The 20836-nt window shown below is 44.5% G+C and overlaps 1 protein-coding gene across 1 annotated transcript in view; it reads right to left on the bottom strand.

Moving 5' to 3' along the window:
• Rell1 (RELT like 1) overlaps nt 1–20836 on the bottom strand; it is a 64299-nt gene that overhangs the window by 13703 nt on the left and 29760 nt on the right. Inside the window, exons 2-6 of the mRNA XM_038336696.1 lie at nt 19233–19460; nt 17465–17536; nt 10401–10458; nt 7030–7266; nt 4697–4835 (exon numbers count right to left, since the gene is read on the bottom strand). Of these exons, the coding sequence (XP_038192624.1) occupies nt 4700–4835; nt 7030–7266; nt 10401–10458; nt 17465–17536; nt 19233–19460 (731 nt within the window). The 3' untranslated portion in view covers nt 4697–4699. The remainder of the gene's footprint in view (nt 1–4696; nt 4836–7029; nt 7267–10400; nt 10459–17464; nt 17537–19232; nt 19461–20836) is intronic.

Below are 20836 nucleotides of genomic sequence, written 5' to 3'. Positions count from 1 at the left end.
AAAAAAAAAAAAGGTAAAGCCTTTAAAGAGACAGAATAAAGTAAGTGATAGAGTAAAAATAAGCCACGTAAAAATGGAAAATTCACAGAGAGTCTGGATTGTGTATTTTGTTGTGTTTTCTTTGAAATTTTTGACTGTAAAGGAGCTAAATACAGAGAGACATTTCATTATATGGGCTGCCAGTCTAGACCAGAATGGACATCTTAACGGTATGACTTCAGGATTTGGATCTAAGAACATGATGCTTTGGAAAAGAGTTTCTTCTTTTGTTTTCACAGAGGATGAGACTCTGTGGATTGCTTCTATCCCAATAGGGTATGATAGACCACGCCCTCCTGAAAGGTTGCTGTGAACACCCTCAAAAAATTACTTCGCTCAACTGCCGACTGAGATGAACCTAGCACACAGGTTACACCATGAAAGACCTAAATAACAGCGCCCCCATTCAGCAGGAAGCAGTTTGGAGAGATTACTACGTCCATATTCCCAAATATTGCTTATAAATGTTCTTTTACATTTAAAGGGGGAGATGATATAGATATGAATTTGCATTGGTATAGATTTTAAGGTCAATTTTGTTATATGTATATGTATTTCTGATCTTGATTAAGCTATTGTGATTGTAGTTCATTTTAAAAACTGTAATGTATAATTAGGAAATATAGGTTGTTAATGGATAATCATTGATAATAGTTAAGCTTGTAGTCATGTTATTAGATTTTCTAGATATGTAGAGATATATTTCAGTTAGATAGACATTCTTCACATCTTTCAAAGACTGCAGAATATGGCTTTTAATGTTTTAATAACTTAGGGTTTTTCATGACAATGAGACACGTCTGCTCCTGGCAGCACCAATCTACTTCAAGAGGAAGATGGGCATCGAAGAAGCTACTTATGGAGTTTGTTAGCCATTTGGGCAAGAAACTGCTCTTGGCTGGACTGTTCCATAAACTGGATACAAAGAACCCGCAGAGAGAGGACTGCTGAACTTGCCTAAAGGTGAGATGGTCTTTCGGGGTTCCTGATTCATGAAAGAGTCTGCGAGACGTTCTGCAGGACACAGCAGAAAGTGACTGAACTGTCTTTGGAATTTCCTGCTTCATGAAAAAGTCTGCTGGACACTATGGGCCTGAAGGCTGAAGATGGATGCCCCAACGGTACAGAGGAACTTTGGGTGACTGTCTAGGCAGCGAGTTGTCTCTGTCATTTCTAGAGTTTGAAAGTTACTTACTTCTTGTTTACTTAGGTAGTCTTATATCCTTCTGGAGTCTTTGATGGAGTTGAAGAATGGTTCAATAGTTATAGTTTTCCTTAGTTATGATAAAAGATAAAATAGATATAAATATTGTAACTGTAATTCTTGCTTGATAACTGTTTTGTTATATGTAATTTTACTATGTTAAAGTTAAAGCCTTTCTTTTTTGTTTAAACAGAAAAAGGGGAAATGATGGAGGAGTGTATATGTGTTACTTTCATTATTAATAAAGAACTGCCTTGGCCCTTTAAGAGAACAGAAAATTAGGTAGGTGGAGTAGACAGAACAGAATTGTGGGAACAAGGAAGTAGAGTTGGGGAGACGCTTCAGGCAGTCTCCATAGTGAGTCTCCATGCTGCTCCTCTCCGAGATGGACGCAGGTTAAGATCTCTCCTGGTAAGCCACACCTCGTGGTGCTACCCAGATTACTAAATATGGGTTAAAGGAAGATGTGAGAATTAACCAATAAGAGGCTGAAACTATGGGCCAGGCAGTGTTTTAAGAGAATACAGTTTCCGTGTAATTATTTCGGGTGTAAAGCTAGCCGGCGGCCGGGTGGCAGGACACAGCCCCGCCGCTTCACACTACACAGAACACCAAGTTAACGCCACCCCAGTCGCTAGTCATTCCATCACCCTCTTCCCTAGCTTCCTCTCGGTTCAAGGCCAGCCCAGGCTACATGGTAAATTCCAGGACAGCATGAATAGAGTTAAGAGACTGTACCTCAAAAACAAACAAACAACAACAAAACAAACAAAAACCAAAAAACGATATTCAAAAAAGTCCCCATTTAGCTCCTCAAATAAGGGCCACATCTCTCCCAACACAAGCCTACATGAACTAAAGAGGGGCCAGTACCTCTGTGCTAGAGAGTTAAGGAGCGCGGCTCCTCCAGACAGCTTCCAGAATGTCTTTAGCCTTTGAATCTGCAGACTATTAGAGAAGCTTCAACCAAAATGCCCTCCATCCCTCCATTCACCCACCAAATGTGAATTAACTAGGACACCAGAAGCACTGTCTAGAATGTCCAGCACGCCAGGCCCTGGGCATCACTGCTACTTCAGAGAACACTCAGGGTCATGCCAAGGCAGGCAGTGACTTCTCCATGTGCCAGTGAGACACAGAAGGCTGCCATGCCTGCCCCAAGCCTATGTTACAGTAGCAAAGAGAGATCTGAATCTGGCAGCCAGATCCCAGACTCCAGTTCAGCTCCACTGGCTCTCTGTACTGTCGAGGACGTGCCTGACCTCATCTGCCCTTGCTTCCTTTACATGCGCCAACCCTTCCATCCTCAAGTTCAGGCCTTGCCCTTTTACATACAATAAGCATAAAGACAACAAATGGTCCTCAAGCCAGGAAGGAGTTGGATGAAAGCTAAGCCAACAGGAAGTCATTACAGGGAAATGGCTGATTTTAGCTCTTAAAACTTCTAAACAAAGAAGAGAAGTGGTCACCCTGAGTTCTGAGTGCTTCAGGATAGCTGGTGCAAAGAGCATTGCTCCCAGGTGGGGGGAAATGACACCCCGGAGTAACGTTATTACCGAGTACTGCAGGGTAATATCCCGACTGGGTATTCTCTTGGTTACAATAAGTGAGGGAGACCTGTTTTCCAATTCAAAACATTAGCTCAGTCTTTCTCAAACAGTTTACTTACACATGGTAAGAATGCACATCCTTTGCCCTGTATCTTTTGCTTGTTTCTTCTGACATAGGGTCTCACTGGCCAGTATCAAAGTCACAATCCTCCCGCCTCAGCCTCCCAAGTGCTACGACGATCCTATACTACCATTCCAACCTGGGTTTTGTTTCTTTTTTTCCTTTTATACAGAAAGTTTAATGAGCTCCCAATCCTTTAAAAGCTTATTGTTGTACTTTCTAAAATTCTGGATTTTAGCCTGTTTGAATGCAAAGATTCTGCAGTGACATTATGGACTTCACCTCCCAGCATGCTATGTGATTCCTGCTCACCAGGCTCCACAACCCTGCAATGTTCCAAGCCTCTTTACAAGGAGCCCTGGGCAGACAAGTAATCGTGAGGACCTGGTACCCACAGTCATACCAGTTTCAGGGAAGCCCTCTTACTATATATATAGGGCGGTTGGGAAGAACAAGTGGCCTCTCCTCCAACAAATCGGCACCAACGTGGCAAACTAAAATCCACTTAAAAATGCGAGAGCGTTTAATTCCAGACACACAAATGCAGACTTCTCATTGTTTGCTAGCAGCCTGCTGCAGCTCCATTAAGAGAGGTTTTCCTGACTCAGCTGTAGAAAAAAAAGCTGCACCGTTTTAAAATGCCAGCTTTCTGGGCCCTGCCAGTGCGAACTCTGACTCTTTCAGGCAGGAGGTCCAGCTACAGAGCACTGGGATGGGGTTTGTGAGAGCAGACTTCTGCAGGTTGCTTACTGGCGACATGGACTGGCTGTGTGCCTGAGAGTGGGGTGGTGTGCATGGCTCAGAGGCACAAGCGGCTCTGCCATGCTTGACTGGGTGGGGCAAGCAGGAAGTACCATATTTACCATAGTAATGGAAGCTTAAGTTTTAAGAAGTGCATAGCATTTTAAAAAGAGCTCATGAACAGTAAAGAATTACAGATATGCAATAAAGATAAACTGAGATGAGTCATAGTGTTGGATACATGTACGTAGGCTTGAAAGAGAGAATAGAGAGCCATAAAGTTAATGCTTTAAAAAAAAGGGTAAAGTCTTTAAAGAGATAGAGCACAGATAGTCATAGATTAAAAGAAGTAAAGAAAAATAAGTCATGTAAAAATGGAAATTTCACACACAGTCTGGATTATGTATATTATTGTGTTTTCTTTGAATTTTTTTGACTGTGAAGGAGCTAAGTACAGAGAGACATTTCATTGTATGGTCTGCTAAGCTAAACAAGCATCATGACTTCCAAATTTGGGCCTAAGGATATGTTGCTTTGGAAAAGAGGTTCTTCTCTTGTTTCCACAGAGAATGAGAACCTATGGATTGCTTCCAGACTGGTATGGTTTGATGGAACAAGACCCCCCTGAATGGTCACCTTGAACACCCTCAAAAAAATTACTTTGCCCAACTGCTAACTGAGATGAACCTAGCATACAGGATACACCATGAACGATCTGATTAACAGTGCCCCCAAACAGCAGGAAGCAGTATGAACAGAACTACATCCATATTCCCAAATATTGTTTATAATTATTTGTTTACATTTAAAGGGGGATATGCAATAGAGATGAATAATTTGCATTGGTATGGATCTTGGTTTATTGATACAAATTTAAGGTCAATTTTGTTATATGTAGATGTATTTCTGACCTTGATTAAGGTATTGTGTTTGTGTAGCTCATTTAAATATGTAATGTATAATTAAAAAATATAAGTTAATAGATATTCATCTATAATAGTTCCACACTCCAGTCCCAATGTCCCCAAACCCACAGCTCACCTGTTACTCTGTGCCACTTCGATCCCTCTTCACAGGTGTCACAGGCACATCCCCGTTGACACTCTCAGTCCCACTGACGGACATCAAACTTCTCCGCTCCTTCTGGTTTGCCTTGTGTTCCACTTTTGTAACTCTAAACCTAGGGAGGGAAAGGGGAGATGCAATGGGCTTTGCTTTTCTATTAGGCAGGGACTATAATTTAAAAAAAAAAAAAATCACTTCCTGGGCGACACCAAATAAACAGCCTAAAGGGAGAACAGCAACAAAACACCTGCCCCGCAGACCCCTGTGCAACCATCTCTGATAGTTCACGGAGCATGGAAAGCACATTAGAAAACACTTAGCCTGAGAGCTGTGGCTTCCAAAAGCGACATGGGTATTAACCACAGAACCCCAGGGAACAGGAAAAGCGGCTTACAGCTCAGAGGGACATAACCAAGATGGTCACTGTGTAACCACTCCCAGCAAATACAGCAAATACACACCTGCCCGGAAGAGGAGCCCAGCGGAGGCTTCACTAAGTTGCTTCTGCTTTTCAAAACCAAATTTGGGTTAATTTTTTACTCAAGACTGAAGAAAACAAAGAAGTTAAAGAAGAGAATTTCATGGAGAAAAGTTGGGGCAATCTACTCTATGTGCTTTTCTAGAATGGTATTGTCAAATCCCCAGTTTCCAATAACAACATTTATATAGTTATGGTCCTAATCGCCTTTAAAATGATCTAAAATAAAAATTTCCTTATTTGTATAAAATGAGATCACCAGCCACCAAGAGGAGGCATCTGGGAAGTAAAGACTCTGCCCTGTCAAACTGAGAGTCTTAAGCAAACACTCTGAAAACCAGCTGTAATGATTAAATACCCAGCATAGCCAACAACAGCTAAGAGGGGGATGGATTCTGAGCCCTGGAAAAAGTGCATAGTGGATGTAAGCTGAGAATTTCCAGCACATTTTCAAAGAGAAGACAGAAAGTGCTTTGTGCAAAGAGCTTCAGGTTCTCGTTCACTGCATGCATAAAACGCCACGGCTGTCTCTTAGCATGAACTCTTATGAAGGCTGGTCATGAGCTGGACTGCCCTGCTCTGAGTGGCAAACAGTTCTCAGCCTTGTGGTTACTGTTAACACGGGACAAGACTCAACCAATCAAAATGACAATAATAATTTCTAAAACTGCCAATGTTCCTTGGATGCTTATGAGCCCCAAACCATTCTAAAATCCTTACCTGTTCACCATTTTTTAGCTTTGACAGAATCCCTGAGAGGTGAGGGTGTGACTGCCATCTCACTTTGTGCAGAGGGAAACTGAGGCATGCTATAATATAACAGTCTATAAACGGGCTTGCCAGAACTGGATCAGGGTAGATGGCAATGAGTAATTTTACTATGTTAAAGTGAAAGCCTTCCTTTTTGTTTAAACAGAAAAGGGGAAATGGTGTGGGAGGTCCTTCTGTCTATGTGTTGCTTTTATTGGTTAACGAAGAAAGCATGTCTTCCTAGAGATTTGTCCTATTTTAAACTCGGCACTTACCTTGTCTGACTCCTGCACAGATGACCTTTCTCCTGTGACACATTCCCAGGCAAGGAACTTCCTGTATAAGCTCTCAGACTGCACAAGTGTCCCCTACAGGCCTACTCATGTCAAGTCTCACTAAGCTGTCCATCAGACTGCAGCATCTTCACAGCACATGTGGATCACAAGGAAATTATGCTCTAAAACTGAGGCCCCAGAGACACAGCAGAGGTGACCTCAAAGAAAGCAGCCACTGCTACTGGTGTGGATCTTTAGTGGCAGAAACTGGAAAGTTCTGGATCAAATCTGTCTTTCTCTAGTCTTGACGCACGGCAGCATGACATTTCCTGATTGCCTGACACTTTGGTGAAGGCAAGTGACCAACTGGAGTCAGTGGCATCTACCGCCCTCAGGCTGGTTTCACTCAGAACCCCTTCATAATGTCTGCTGCAACTCTCTCTGTTTACGAACCTGCACAGTCAGGAGTGGAAGGGGCTGGGGTTCTGCACAGCTGTGTAAAGAGCCACACACTGACCTGATCACCTGCTTTAGATTCTCTCAAGAGAAACAGAGACATTTGTTCTCGACACAGTTGAGAGTCTGCGCTCCGGCTATTACAGAGAGTAATTAATTACTCTCTTTAATTAACACATGCTCTATATGAGCTATCAATAACTGTCCGGTCTGTCAGGAACATTCATGATTCAGACCAGGGCACCTCTAAAAAGCCAGGTTCATGAGAACTTAGCCTCAAATGAAAAGCTAAGCATAAACCTGTAACCATAGCAACCAGGTTGCACAGAAGCAGCATCAGGATACCTTACCTGCCGACAGAGAGGACAGTGACCTCCCCTTGTCGCCGTGGCCGGCCCTCTTTGGACTTGGTGGTGGGTCTTATGAAGTGCCATCGCTTGTGCCTACAACGCTGGCAAACGTCCCGTTCAACGGCACCTCCCACAGTGTGCAGATGGTGGCCACAGACATGCTTCCCTGGGGTGCCCCCTGGTGACAAGGGTCCAGGACTCACAGGTGGGCTCCCTGGAGTGCTAGGGGTCACAGGGCTAAAGGTGAGGAGGAAAAAGGTAAAAATGGCTTAGAAGAAATCCCAGTGAAGGCAGTTGCTCCCTGAGATGCAGGAAGGCTTAAGTAAACCTTTCAATTGTATTAACGAACTTTGTGACCTCGCCCTGGACAGCAGCATTCAACTCTCATGCGACCAACCGCTCATGCACCACTGTTTCCAAGGACGACACACAATTTGACTTCACAATATTAGATTCTTTTCCAAAAACCCCCATCCTCCTTCCCATGCAATCACACTGATTTCTTACACACAAGCAATCATCTTCCTGGAATGCCAAGCAAGATGCCATGAATGTGCCTAGGGGGGGAGGCACAATTATCAGGAGGCTTAAGACTGTCAGAATCTAACATTGAGTCAGTCTGTTACATCAAAGGAAAACTTTTAGGTCAAGACATAGAAAGTGGTGCATCTATTGATGCAGATGTTGCTGACAATAAGAAGAACAGCCAACTGTCTTCTAAGAATGCCTTATGTGTTAATTTAATAAATTTGCATAGATCTTTACGGTGTATGCATTAATTTTCTCATCATAAAGATGAGGACATTGGGGCTCAAAGCAGTCCAATAGCTTACCTAGTATAATAGCACCTAAGTGAGATCCAGACCTACAAAGTCAAATTGCAGAGCCCCCACTCTCATGTCCATGGCCACAGACAATGGTGACCACCTGAGTAACCCGGACAGCATCTGGCCAGACTAGCTAAGACAGACAAAGGAGAACTATAGATGCAAAATGTCATTGCATTCAGAAGACACATACCAATGCTCTGCCAGAAAATGAGGGATCCAAACAGGGCAGGGACAAACCAACCAGGAATCAGCCCTCTGCCACACCTGAGACCAATACCTAAAACCTGCAGTGTGCAGCAAGAGCCCCAAAGCCACACAGACAGCTGGCAGAAACCAGCCTCTGGGCTGCAGGCAGCCAGTGGACCACCACACTCCAGCTCCAGCTCCAGCTGAGGAGAGTCAAAATAGTCCAGACAACGAGAAGTTCCCAGGTGCTCTTTAGCAATGCCCCTCAAGTTGTTCAAATACACACACAAAGTAGAACTTCCCTAGAAGAACAATGGTGGCGTGACACCACAGATTAGAAACTGAGCTCATCAAACTGCATTCATTCCACAAGTAGTTACCAAGTGTCAGTGAATACCAAGTCCAAGAACAGGCCTGAAGTCAACTGGCTAATATGAACTGGATACCAACTATCTGGTCAAAGACAGGAAGTATGAGTCTTTTCTTTTTTAATATGCACTGATCTTTTTCCATGGGTGTTGGGTACCCTGGAACTGAGGTTATAGACAGCTGTAAGCTGCCATATGGGTGCTGGGAATTGAACCCAGGTCCTCTAGAAGAACAGTCAGTGCTCTTAACCATTGAGTCATCTCTCCAGCCGTAGAAATACGAGTCTTTATGTCCTAAACTACAACTCCAGAACTTCCTGAGCATGCAGCCCAATGTTCTACACGACCCCTCCAATGTGCACACCCAACAGTTTATCTGACAAACACATCCACATTAAGGAGGAATTAGGCACACTTTGCAGGCACACCACGCAAAAAGCAGACCCTCTTTTTCATGCAACTCCATCCCAATCCAACATCCTACCACTTCCTGCATAGTCTCTAGCCACCCAAACAACCACTTCCAGGCAGACTGTCTACAGTACCAGTCTACATCAGCACTTGGAACATCCAACACAGACGCCACTCCTTTCTTACTCTGGTCCCCAGAGGCCCCCAAGCTCCAGCCTCTACCTCATAAGGTCTTTCGCACCCATCTCTATGCCCCACTGGCTGAATTCCTGTAGGGCAAAGATCTGTGACTGCCCTGCTCTATCCCACACTGTATCCTGCACCCAATCAATACTCCTGATTAGTGAAATGGAGAATTGTCTAGACATAGTCTATCTATATCACATCTATATTATCTATAGATAATTACAATGGAATCTGGTAGTCAACAACCATAACCTCTCACCAGCAATATAAAAACAGACAGTTAGTAGGTATTCTTTTTTTTAAAGATTTATTTATTTATTACACATACAGTGTTCTGCTTGCATGTATACTTGCAGGCCAGAACAGGGCACCAGATATCATTACAGATGGTTGTGAGCCACCATGTGGGTGCTGGGAATTGAACTCAGGAACTCTGAAAGAGTAGCCAGTGCTCTTAACCTCTGAGCCATCTCTCCAGCCCAAGTAGGTATTCTTTTTTTGTTTTTGATACAGGGTTTCTCTGTAGCTTTGAAACCTGTCCTGGAATTCACTCTGTAGACCAGGTTGGCCTCAAACTCACAGAGATCCACCTGTCTCTGCCTCCCAAGTGCTGGGAGGCATATTCTAAACCGACCAGGTTACCTTTCTCTGAGGCCCTGTTGTATGGAGAAAGAACATGGTTCCTTGTCTACCTACAGGACTGTGCCTGTTAGAGCCAGCAAAAGTCTCGGGGCAGGGTCTTGCAGGAGCTTCAACTTCATCCTGAGAACTCAACTCTTCCCACCTAGGGGGCTATGGTTATCAGGCCCCATGGCCACTGTGTGCTCAGTCTGTGGAACACTTGAGATGGCCTATATTCTCCTGTGCAACACTGCTTTATTGGCTTTCTGCTGACTTCACCCCAGTATATGATGGCTTTCCACTGACTGTACCCCATCTTCCCCATGAAAACTGCATAGACGATGCCATGCTTCTTAATACACTTACTTGGCATAAGCCATCAGCTTACACAAGAACTACTGGTCCCAGTTTCCTGTCTCCTTTATCTTCTAATCCCTGGCTCTCGCCCTCAATACCCAGTGGTTCTTGACCCTATTCCTGTGAACCCCAGTCACAGGGCAATGGTCTCCCAAGAAATACTGACAGTGTGTGGAGACATTTAGGTTGTCACACTTTGAAGGATAAGTAGAGCTCAGTCACCGAGTGAGCAGAGATGGAGGATTCTGTCTAACACTCCACCTTGTACCAGCCATTACTCTCAGCCAAGACTTGTTTGACCTCCAATGCCAATGCTAGAACCAAGGCTAGAGACCAGCTCTCGGTGAGCGGAACGCCAATGGCATCAATCTGAACAAACGAAAACTGTCTCCATCCGTAGGAAGAGACTCACCTTTCAACATCACCCACGCTGTTGTCAGCTACCATGGCTTTCAAAATATCTGCATTCGCTGAAGAGAGAAAGGAGAATTAACTGAGGTGAGTGAGTAATCACAGTCACCATGTTAGGAAAGCTGTCGGTGAAACACCTCAGGCCTTCCTTCTGTTCACAGAGGAGTTCCCAGGGCCCCGAGGACATTCCAGGGTCCCTGATGAAGAAAGGGGAAGGTTTACTTTCTATTTGGTCAACTTCCTTTGCTTTCCTCTTGGACTACAAAAGCCCCTAAGTCAGGACAAATAACTCACATTCATGTGACATAAGAAAACTTAATTTTGACTTACAATGTTCACTCTTTAAAATCCCACCTACGTGAGTTATCAACAAAAGCAAATTGAACCAAAGCGCTTAGGCCTGACCCACACCCACGCCCTACATTCCTACTTCTTACATGGTGGTCAGCCAAAGCCACTGTCAAGTGTCTTTCGGCTCTTTAACTGCCAGGGCCCAAAAGCTATTACCAACTCCTAACCTTTCCATGGATTTCTAAAGCACTGTTCTCACGACTTACCACAATAAATTCTCCAGAGAGGAAGGAATAAAAAGAATTACTATTTACCATGTGAGCCAATGTAACATTTTACACTCAAATGACATTCCCAGAGGACAACTAACTCTATCCCAGCTGATGCTGGAAGTGTTGGGAGGTGAGGGTGCGCACGCTTTGTGTGCTTCACAGTCTGACTTCCTTTGAGCCCCGCCCCGTTTTTGTTCCCTTCCCATCCTCTCATGACCATACAATGCCAGAGATTCATATCCACTTATGACTTACAGCATATCTGCTGCCTTACATGTCAGAGAGAGTGAAGGTCTTGTTTTCTTTTGTTTCATTTGGGGCTGCTCCATGAGCCTGGACTTTCACTACCTTGGGAAGCAAAGCAGCTCACTGCTCCTTTTAGAAACCCATGGGGGAGGAGCGTGTTTTATGGAAATACTCACATGTCACCCTTTCCTAAAAGAGGATTTTTTGCCCTTCACAACTGTGAGGCTGTGTAAAAGCACTGCCAAACACAAGTTTTGATGTAAAACCAAAAGTGCTTGCTACTTTTTTTTAAAAAGCACTAAAATTAGATCATAATATCTCTACCCATACAACAAAAAGACACACTGACTATGCAAAACATACTTCATAATCCTATGATATATGTCATCTTTTCTTCTGTTAATGAGGATCCAGGAAAATAATTTTTTTTCTAAGTAATAGGTTAAGGTTTGCTTTGGTTTGGATGTGGTTCATCTCCCAAAGATTCCTGTGTTGAGAGCTTGGTCTCCAGTATGGCTTCTGTAAGTGCTATTATTGCTATTCTTGGCAACATACCCTTTGATGCTATTCTCCCTCCAGTTTAGTGCATGATGGCAGCAAACTGGTCACGTGGGGGGTGGCACTAGGGGAAGTGGTCTAACCTTTGAACAGTGAGTGAAGGTTGAATAGGTTACTGGGACACCGCCCTCAGAAGTCAGGTGCTCTCCCTCAGTACTCAAGAAGGGGTTGGTATAAAAACGAGAGGTCTGGGGGTGTAGCTCAGTGGCAGAGTGTGTGCTTAGCCTGCACAAGGAGGGAGACACTCTCTGGCTTCCCGGCTAACATGTGTTCTCTTCCTTTCACCCATGCTTCCAACATGCTGCCATCCACTAAGATGTGACCCAGCCAGAGTCAGGTCAATGAGGCTGCCAATCTTGGACTTCCATCCTCCAAACTGTGAGCTACAGCGACCCCTCTCCCTTTGAAAAGCACAAGCTCTGTATGTTTCATTAGTAATAACAAGGTGAACTAACAGAGGTACGCAGTCTCCTATATGGCTTATATAAAATACACGGTAAATGGCCAGTTTGAACTCTGCCATCGCTTACCAAACTTGACAGAAGAGAACATTAGCTTTTTTTTTTTTAATGTGCATTGGTGTTCTGCCTAGAATTGGAATAACAGTTATTAGCTGCCATGTGGATGCTGGGAATTAAACCCGGGTATTCCGGAAGAGCAGGCAGTGCTCTTAAACACTGAGCCATCTCTCCAGCCCTTTGACAGAAGAGAAAAAAATAACAAGAAAGGAATGATGCCAATACTGGCTGTAATAGAATTTATAATGATAACCATTCCAAAGAGAGTTGTTTAAATTTACCTGAGAAAACAGTTTCCTACAAATGATAAGTAAAATGCCAAATTATTTATTAGTTCTTAATGCTTTCCAATCTTCTACACAATGCGCAGAAGCCGCATGACCACACAAACACTGCTCAGCTAGGCTCTACACGACAAGATAGGTTAAGAGATAGCAGCACTAAGGTTACTCCAGCCTTGGCACTGGGGAGAAAATGATCAGTGTGTGGGTGTGTCAGAGAGCTCTTAACACCCTGAGAATTTCCTGAGAGAAAGAACATCATGAGTCAAACAGGAGTGTCTTTCGTTATTCATAATGAGCTCCCGATCATATCTGAGTCTACACTGATGAGAGGAGTCAGGATGGGGCTGGTAATCAGAAATGCCCGTGATTAGAGGAAGGTAACTTTCAACCGCAGCCCCTGGCTCCTGATACCTGGTCCCATGCCTCTCTCCCATCATTTGCTCCCGTGTTACATCCTTTAAACAAATTGCTAAATGTTAACGGTATATACCTGACTTCTGTGAGCCATTCTAGAAAATCGGCAAGCCTGGGGAGGGGACTGTGGGAATTCGTAGATTGCTCAGCGTGTAAGTTAGGGGGACAGAACTGGCATGTAAAGTACATGTAAAGTAGGGCAGCCTTGTGGAACTAGGCTCTTAACCTGGGGGAAACCACACTCACTCCCCAGCAAAGTCAGAGGTGAAGAACTGCTTGGTGCAGAAGACTCCGCACACCCTGCATTGTATGGTTTGGAGAGGTGAATCAGAGAGTAAGAGTACACCCTGCTTGAGGAGAGAACTCCAGCGTGATTCCCAGCGCCCATGATCAGCTCACCTATGAGAGAGAATTCCTCAGAGATCTAACACCTCTAGTCCCTCCAGGAATCTACAGTGATATACAAATACCAAACACACACACAGACAAACTCACTCACATATATACTCAAACGCGTACTCAATTTAAAATCAGTCTTTAAGAAATACAGTGTGACAGTGAAAGCACAACAGAAAGTGTGCAAGTGTGCCTGCTCAACAGGTCAGCACTAGAGCCGACCCCCGAGGGACAGCGACCTAAGCTAAAACTGACTTCTAAACTAAAGGCACATGCTTATCTTAAACCCTAAGCAAGGATGTCACCGTGGGACTCTGGCCTCTAAGGGTATACACCTTCCATCTCATTTTCATCCCCTTCTCTGGATTAAATGTTTATTAAAATCTTAATAACCGCAGCTTTGCTTCGTTCAGAAAATCATCATGACTACAGATTAAATTTACCCATCTGACAAATAAAAATGCAATGCAGAAAACTGCTCCCAGGTCAACACTGGAAATGTCTGAAACTGTGTGGTATAGGGGCAAATCAACATGGGAAAATGTTAATGGAGAGAGTGTGCTTCCTTTTATTCCTTTTTAATTTCTTATGAAAGTTTGAAGTATTGCTATAATTTACAAACATTGAGAGTGTCTGTTTTGGAACATAACAATGGAGTCTAAGTTGAAATAAAGTTTGAAGTTGTGCTAACAACAACAGAAAACAAGCTGGGATAACAATGTGCTTGTTTCACACAGTAGAGAATTTTAGCCTCAGAGTCAACATGAAAAAATCCTAGGTTATAAACTAGAGTGTTTGAATTCAGCATTGCCAAACTCTATGCCCTGAAGGGAAGCCTCGGGAAGACAGACCCAAATCCAAGTATTCTTGTTTTTCTGTTCTTATTCTAAAAAAAGTTCTAAGTTTGTTATCTACATTTTTTTTTTTTTGCAAACTATCAAAACTGAAAGAGAGAAATAGTATCGTCCGGTTGAAAGGGACACTGTAGTTAGAACCAGGCAGAAGGTACTAGCCACCCAAGCCTGACCCTCAGAGCCTCCCTTCCTTCACCTGTAAACTGAGTACACGCCAACTTTACACAGATGCATTCAGAGTTAGAAGAGATCACACAGCAAACTACTAGATCTAAGTCAAAGACATAAAGCACTGCTGGAAAACAGGTGAAACCTTAGGCTGGACCAGGTGGGCGCTCTTGCTGAAGAATATATGGGAGGAGGGGTCCCAGAAAGAGGCTGACGGCAGAAAGGTGGTACTTGCTGCTGGAAGCAAAGGGGCAAGGAGTGCCACAGACCTTAAAAATTACTAAGAGCAAAGAATCTGCTCTGGTTTGGGTGTGTCCTAAAATTCATTCAGGTGATGGGAACGTTATCCCCCAAAGTCATACTGATGGCATTTGGAGGTGGGGCCTCGGGGTGACTGGGTCAGGCAGGCTCTGCCCTAATGAATACACTGGCCCACTCACGGGTTCTTGGATTCCTGGATTACTGAGGGAGTGGCTCTGTCATAAAGGCAAGTTCTTTTTGACATGATTGCTCTGTCTTGTCATGTCCCCAGGTCAGAATGCAGTGATGAGGGTCCTCTCCAGATGCCAAGCAGAAGCTGGCCCCATGCTTAGATTCGCTAGCCTTTGGAATGAATGGTGATCTAAATAAACTCAGTTATACCAACAGAAAACATTATCCTATTAAGATAACCTTCAGAACAATGACCCTAACTTATTTAATAACAATTGAATTCTTCACTTTAGAAGTTGGCTTAAAACAAATTTTGTAAGTCTGAGCATGGTGGCACATGTCTATAATCCCAACATTTAGGAGGTAGGGGAAGGATGGACTGGGACTCAGGACCATCCTTAGCTATATACTGAGTTCAAAGCCAGCCTGGACTACATGAGACAGTATCTCAAGAAAAAATACGGAAAAAACAAACAAAAAAACTGTAGTGATGAGCTGCAGGCAGGCCTGCTTTTCATCCCGCCCGGCTCCCACACGGCTAGCTTTACACCCGAAATAACAACACACAAACTATATTCATTTAAACACTGCCTGGCCCATTAGTTCCAGCCTTTTATTGTCTAATTCTCACATCTTGATTAACCCATTTCTAATAATCTGTGTAGCACCATGAAGTGGTGTCTTACCGGGAAAGATTCAGCGTGTCTGACCTGGTGGCTGGCTTCATGGCGACTGTCTCACTGAGGAGAGGCATAGCATCTGTCCCAGAGAGGAGCGGCAGGGCAGGGCAATTGTCTGAGCCATCTACCTCACTTCCTTCTTCCTGTTCTGTCTACTCCACCCACCTATGTTCTAACCTATTAGGCCAAGCAGTTTCTTTATTAATTAACCAAAGAAATCATCAGATAGATAGAAGACACACCTACCAAAACCTCTTAAGTCCTAATGCTGAAGCCCTTCCGAGAAGATACAAGCATAGAGGAAGAAAGCATAGCAGTGCTTGTAAGCAGCTGGGGAGGGAAAACGGGGAGGAAAGCGTGCATATTTCAATGTTGGATATTGAGGAAGTTCTGGCTCCCAACCACCGGCTAGCTTTACCGGAAATAATCACACAGAAACTGTATTCTTTTAAATACTGCCTGGCCATTAGTTTCAGCCTCTTACTCACATCTTGACTAACCCATATCTAATAATCTGTATAACACCACGAATGGTGTCTTTTTAAAAAAAATATCTATCTATCTATTTATTTATTTATTTATTATGCATACAATATTCTGTCTGTGTGTATGCCTGCATGTCAGAAGAGGGCACCAGACCCCATTACAGATGGTTGTGAGCCACCATGTGGTTGCTGGGAATTGAACTCAGGACCTTTGGAAGAGCAGGCAATGCTCTTAACCTCTGAGCCATCTCTCCAGCCCCACGAACAGTGTCTTACCAGGAAAGATTCAGCACATCTATCCTGGTGGCTGGCTTCATGGCAACTCACTGAGGAGAGGCAGGACAGTCTGACTAACTTAGGAGAGGTGTGGCATCTGACTGAGCCATCTACCTCACTTCCTTCTTCCTGTTCTGTCTACTCCACCTATCTAAATTTTGCCCTATCAAAAAGCCAAGGCAGTTTGTTTATTAGCCAATGAGAATCCTCCATCAGACGCTTATGTAGCACTTATAATAGACATGGATGTTACAGAAATCTCTGCTTCCAAAAGTGAGAGAGAGAGAGAGAGAGAGAGAGAGAGAGAGAGAGAGAGAGAGAGTCTGTGTGTGTGAAGTGGGAGAGCGTATGTCCACACATGCATGCATGGAGGCCAGAAGTCAAAGTGGGTGCCTTCCTCACTCACTCCCCTCTTCTTGGTTCCCTCACTGAACCTGAGCTCACCGCCTGGCTCAACAGGCTGGTCAGCACACTCAACCCTGCTGCATCCATCTGCCCAGCACTGGAGTTACAGGAACTTGCTGCCACTCCCCAGTTCTTACCCGGGTACATGGGATCAAGTTCATACCTCATGGTCGTGAAAGAAGCATTTACCCACCAACCCATCTCCGCAGTTCCTTGAAACAGTAAATTTTATACTTATTACGATTTTTAAGTGTGGCCAACAGAAATCAGGTAAAATGTAAACCCTTATGACATCAAGCACTTTGTCTGTGCCATTCCATAGCCCTGCGTAGCGAGTGTGTGATTCTCACTCTATAGGAGGACACTGAGGTTTTACAAAGTCATGTGACACACAGCCTAGCCATGGTGAGGCAGTTTGACCAGAAGCTATCAACTTGAGGGCTGGCTCTGTGTGATGCTGAGGCCACCAAACGCTCATCAAGGAAACTCCCCTGGTACAGTGCTAAAAGCTGAGGTATTCCAGAGCTCAGATAAAAGCAGCGAGAAGTCGTTCAAATTCTGAGTTTAGGGAGTTTTTTTTTTTTTTGATTTTTCGAGACAGGGTTTCTCCGTGGCTTTGGAGCCTGTCCTGGAACTAGCTCTTGTAGACCAGGCTGGTCTCGAACTCACAGAGATCCACCTGCCTCTGCCTCCCGAGTGCTGGGATTAAAGGCGTGCGCCACCATTGCCTGGCTAGGGAGATTTTTAATAAGAGTGAAACACCCCAAAACATGAACATATCCCTACCTTCATTTTTCATGATGTAGTGGACAATCTGTCCAACAGTGTCACTGTTTTCATTGATACTGTCATTCAACTCTAAGAGAGAAAAAGAACAGGGCAGTGTTACAAATGTCACCAAGTCACGTAGACATCGTCTTAGAGTCCAAGACCTCACTGAGCAACTTTCAGAAAGTCCAAGCACCCTCACCCAGCGCTGAGACTCTGGCGTTGGTCCTTCAGCCCTCACCTTCTCAGGATCACAGTTTGAGTTCCTTGGCAGAATGTACATTTATAAATTAAAAGAAAAAGGCTCATCAATCTCTCCTTAAGATCAAACATCCACTCATTTTGTATGATAATACCATGATGCATTTATATCGGTCCCCACTGCTCATTTTTCGCCTTATTACCTTAAACACTCAGGGGAAACAAGAAGAAGGCTAATGAAAAGAAATATCGTTTCCTTGGGTTTTACCTAATTGCAGACATACTATCTAAACCTGGTCTAATGACTTGTTTTCAATTGAATTAGTAAGTATTCACCCATGTTTATAAAACAAGGTTTTCCCCCTTAAACAAGATACCTAAATTTGGGTACTAGTTATTTGTTTACAAATTCAGTTTACTTTGAGAACCCACTACCAATAGTACATGTGACAGTCAGCAGGAGGAACAAAGATCCACTTGGAAACCGATCTTTATAATTTATTTAGCAGGACAGAAGAAAGAGACTGGACTGAGACACCGCATCCTCCTTAGGAAGATGCATGGAGCAGGGCAATGGCTCACCCCTGGACCTGCAAGAATGCCCTCTGCACCCCAAGGGCAGCTTCTTCTCCCACGGCCCATGGATGTTTGGACAGTCAAAGCGGAAGCTGTTGGCTGAGCCAGCCTCCACCGGTTCTGCTCTGTTGACAAACACTCGGCTGGCTTGCTCACTCTGCTGGTGACTCATCATGGTCACCAGTGTGCCTCAGCCTCAAAGGTCAGTGAGGGCGGAAAAATCAACAGTCCAGCAGGCTGGCAAGGACTGAGGAACCTTCCCCTATGGGCCCTGTGGGTATGCTCCACAGGTGACCAGCTCTAAATATCACCTCTCCACAAAGATGCCACAGAGGGGCTGAGTGGACTAGAGAGTGATCCGCTAAGCCCTCGGCCCCATCAGCAAACCTCGCCAAGGCATGGCTGGAAAGGAGTATCAGCGGGGAAAACAGCCACTGTGGGGTTTACACCAACACTACCTATCAGTGCACGCGCAGAGGGAAAGGTGAGCCGCCCTGGCACTCACGTGGAAACGTCCTGGCTGCACCTCCTCCTGCCCTATCTATGCTTACATCCACTCACACAGATTTTAGCCAGGACCCCGCCTCCCATAACACAAACACCACAGACCTGATGAGACTCGTTTCATGTTCCTACCATTCTTATTAGAATCTTAGTCAGTAAGTAGCAGCAAGGATTAAGGTTTATGAATGGCTACAGGTGCCAATCACCAAAACACCTTGCCTCAAAATTTCACAATAACCCTTTCAAGGTGGAGACTGTCCTCATTAAAGTCAAAGTCAATAAAATTAGATATAAATATACACAGCGAGAATAAGAGGCCCAAGGCTATCAGGCACTGAAGTAAATACTCAACAAGTATTTAGCAAATGTAGGCAAGGGTTCAAACTCTAATTGCTACAGACAATACAGTTTCCTCATTTAAAACAATGAATTATATATGAATTTTTTATTTAGTACCTGTTCATCGACCCATTTAGAAAAAAAAAAAAAAGCAAAGTTTATGTACCTATCTTTTCCACCTTTTCCTCTTCAACTTCCTGCTCGGCCTCCGTAGTACACCGATAGCCTTTCTTCTTAAGCAAGTGGCAGATGAGGACACCAAGGAGCCCCATGATGAAGAACACGGGGACAAGCACATACGCGATATATTCTGGGTGTCCGTTCCCAGCATTATTGGTGGGTGACGATGGTGTCGTCTCTGCTCGGGAGTGTAACGTACGGCTGCCAGTGTTGTCTACAGAAAGGGAAATGCACAGCGATGTTAGCTTGTGACGACCCTCGGGAGACATGTCCACTAAATGCTGTGTGCCCCAAAAGCTGCAAGCTACACGTGGGTCTGAGGGTCCTGATGCAGGGGACAAAGGGTGAGAGGAACAAATCCAAAACCACCTCCTGAACTATGAGGGCTCTACGACAGAGGGTGTAGGAGGCACAGGATTCTAGTAGAGTGTCCCCACAGAACATGCATGCAAGCAAGGGATAGTACAGCTTGGCACTTGGTAGTTACGAGGCGAATGCCCAACTCCACTTTTTGGCAGCACTCTGACAAGGAATAAGGATCTAACAACCAAATTTCTCTGCCTCTTAGGAAAGCAGCTCCCTACCACTACCTGCACATCTTTCTACGAAGATGAAATCAATTATTGTGGGTCAAACACACTCTGCAGAGTATATCTGCAGAGGCAAATGTTTACCCTGTTGTCAAGCACATCCCAGGGACCCAAGTTCACACCAAGCCAGACAGACAGACATTTTGTCCTCGTGTGCATCATGTTCTAGAAGGATTTACTGAACTAAGATAGTTAGAACACAAAGAAGGGAGGGGCGGGGCCCAGAGATGACCTCAGATTTCTGGCCAAATATAAAAATAGAAGCCCGTGCATGTGTTCATTTGTTGATCTAAATAACATGTACTGTGTGTCTGCTGTGTGGAGAGCTGCAGCTGAGAGCCGGGACAAGAGAGATGAGGACACTAGTCCATTCCCATCTGGGAGCTAGTAAGGCAGCATCAGGGTAGCATCCAGATCAGGGCACACGGAAGGACTTCATGTGCGCTGAGAGATGGCAGCACTAGGAGCCTGCCCACAAGAAAACGGAAGCTGTAGAGAAGGTGTGGTTTGGAAAAATGATGTTCGCTTTTAGATCTATCACATGGACTTATCCCAGCGGCAGCCTGAAAAGGCAGACAGTCTAAGAGCCATGTGGCCTATGGAAAGTAAGACAGAGAAATCCTGGGCACCATCATGACAAGTGGCCAGGAAAGGAAAAAAAAAAAACAGACTGCAGAGAAAACCTGTGGGTGGATGGGGAACAATGAGAACATGGAGAGGAAAGGAGCCCCTCCACTCCAAAGGCTGACTGAAGTCTCTCCCTAGGCGAGAAGAAAGAACCACAGCACAACTAACAATTGCTGTGTAAGCTGCTGATATGCGGCTGGATGAATGGACGGATGATGGGTGGATGGGCGGGTGGGAAGGTGGATAGATGGAGGATGATGATGGATGGATGGATGGATGGATGGATGAGCAAGTAGAAGAGTGGATAGATGGAGGATGGGTAGATGGGAGGATGGGCAGGTGAATGGGTGGACAGATGGATGGGTGGATGAAA

Source organism: Arvicola amphibius, chromosome 1, assembly GCF_903992535.2.
Source record: "Arvicola amphibius chromosome 1, mArvAmp1.2, whole genome shotgun sequence".
Classification (NCBI taxonomy): Eukaryota; Metazoa; Chordata; class Mammalia; order Rodentia; family Cricetidae; genus Arvicola; species Arvicola amphibius.
This window is presented reverse-complemented; position numbering and strand designations above follow the sequence as displayed.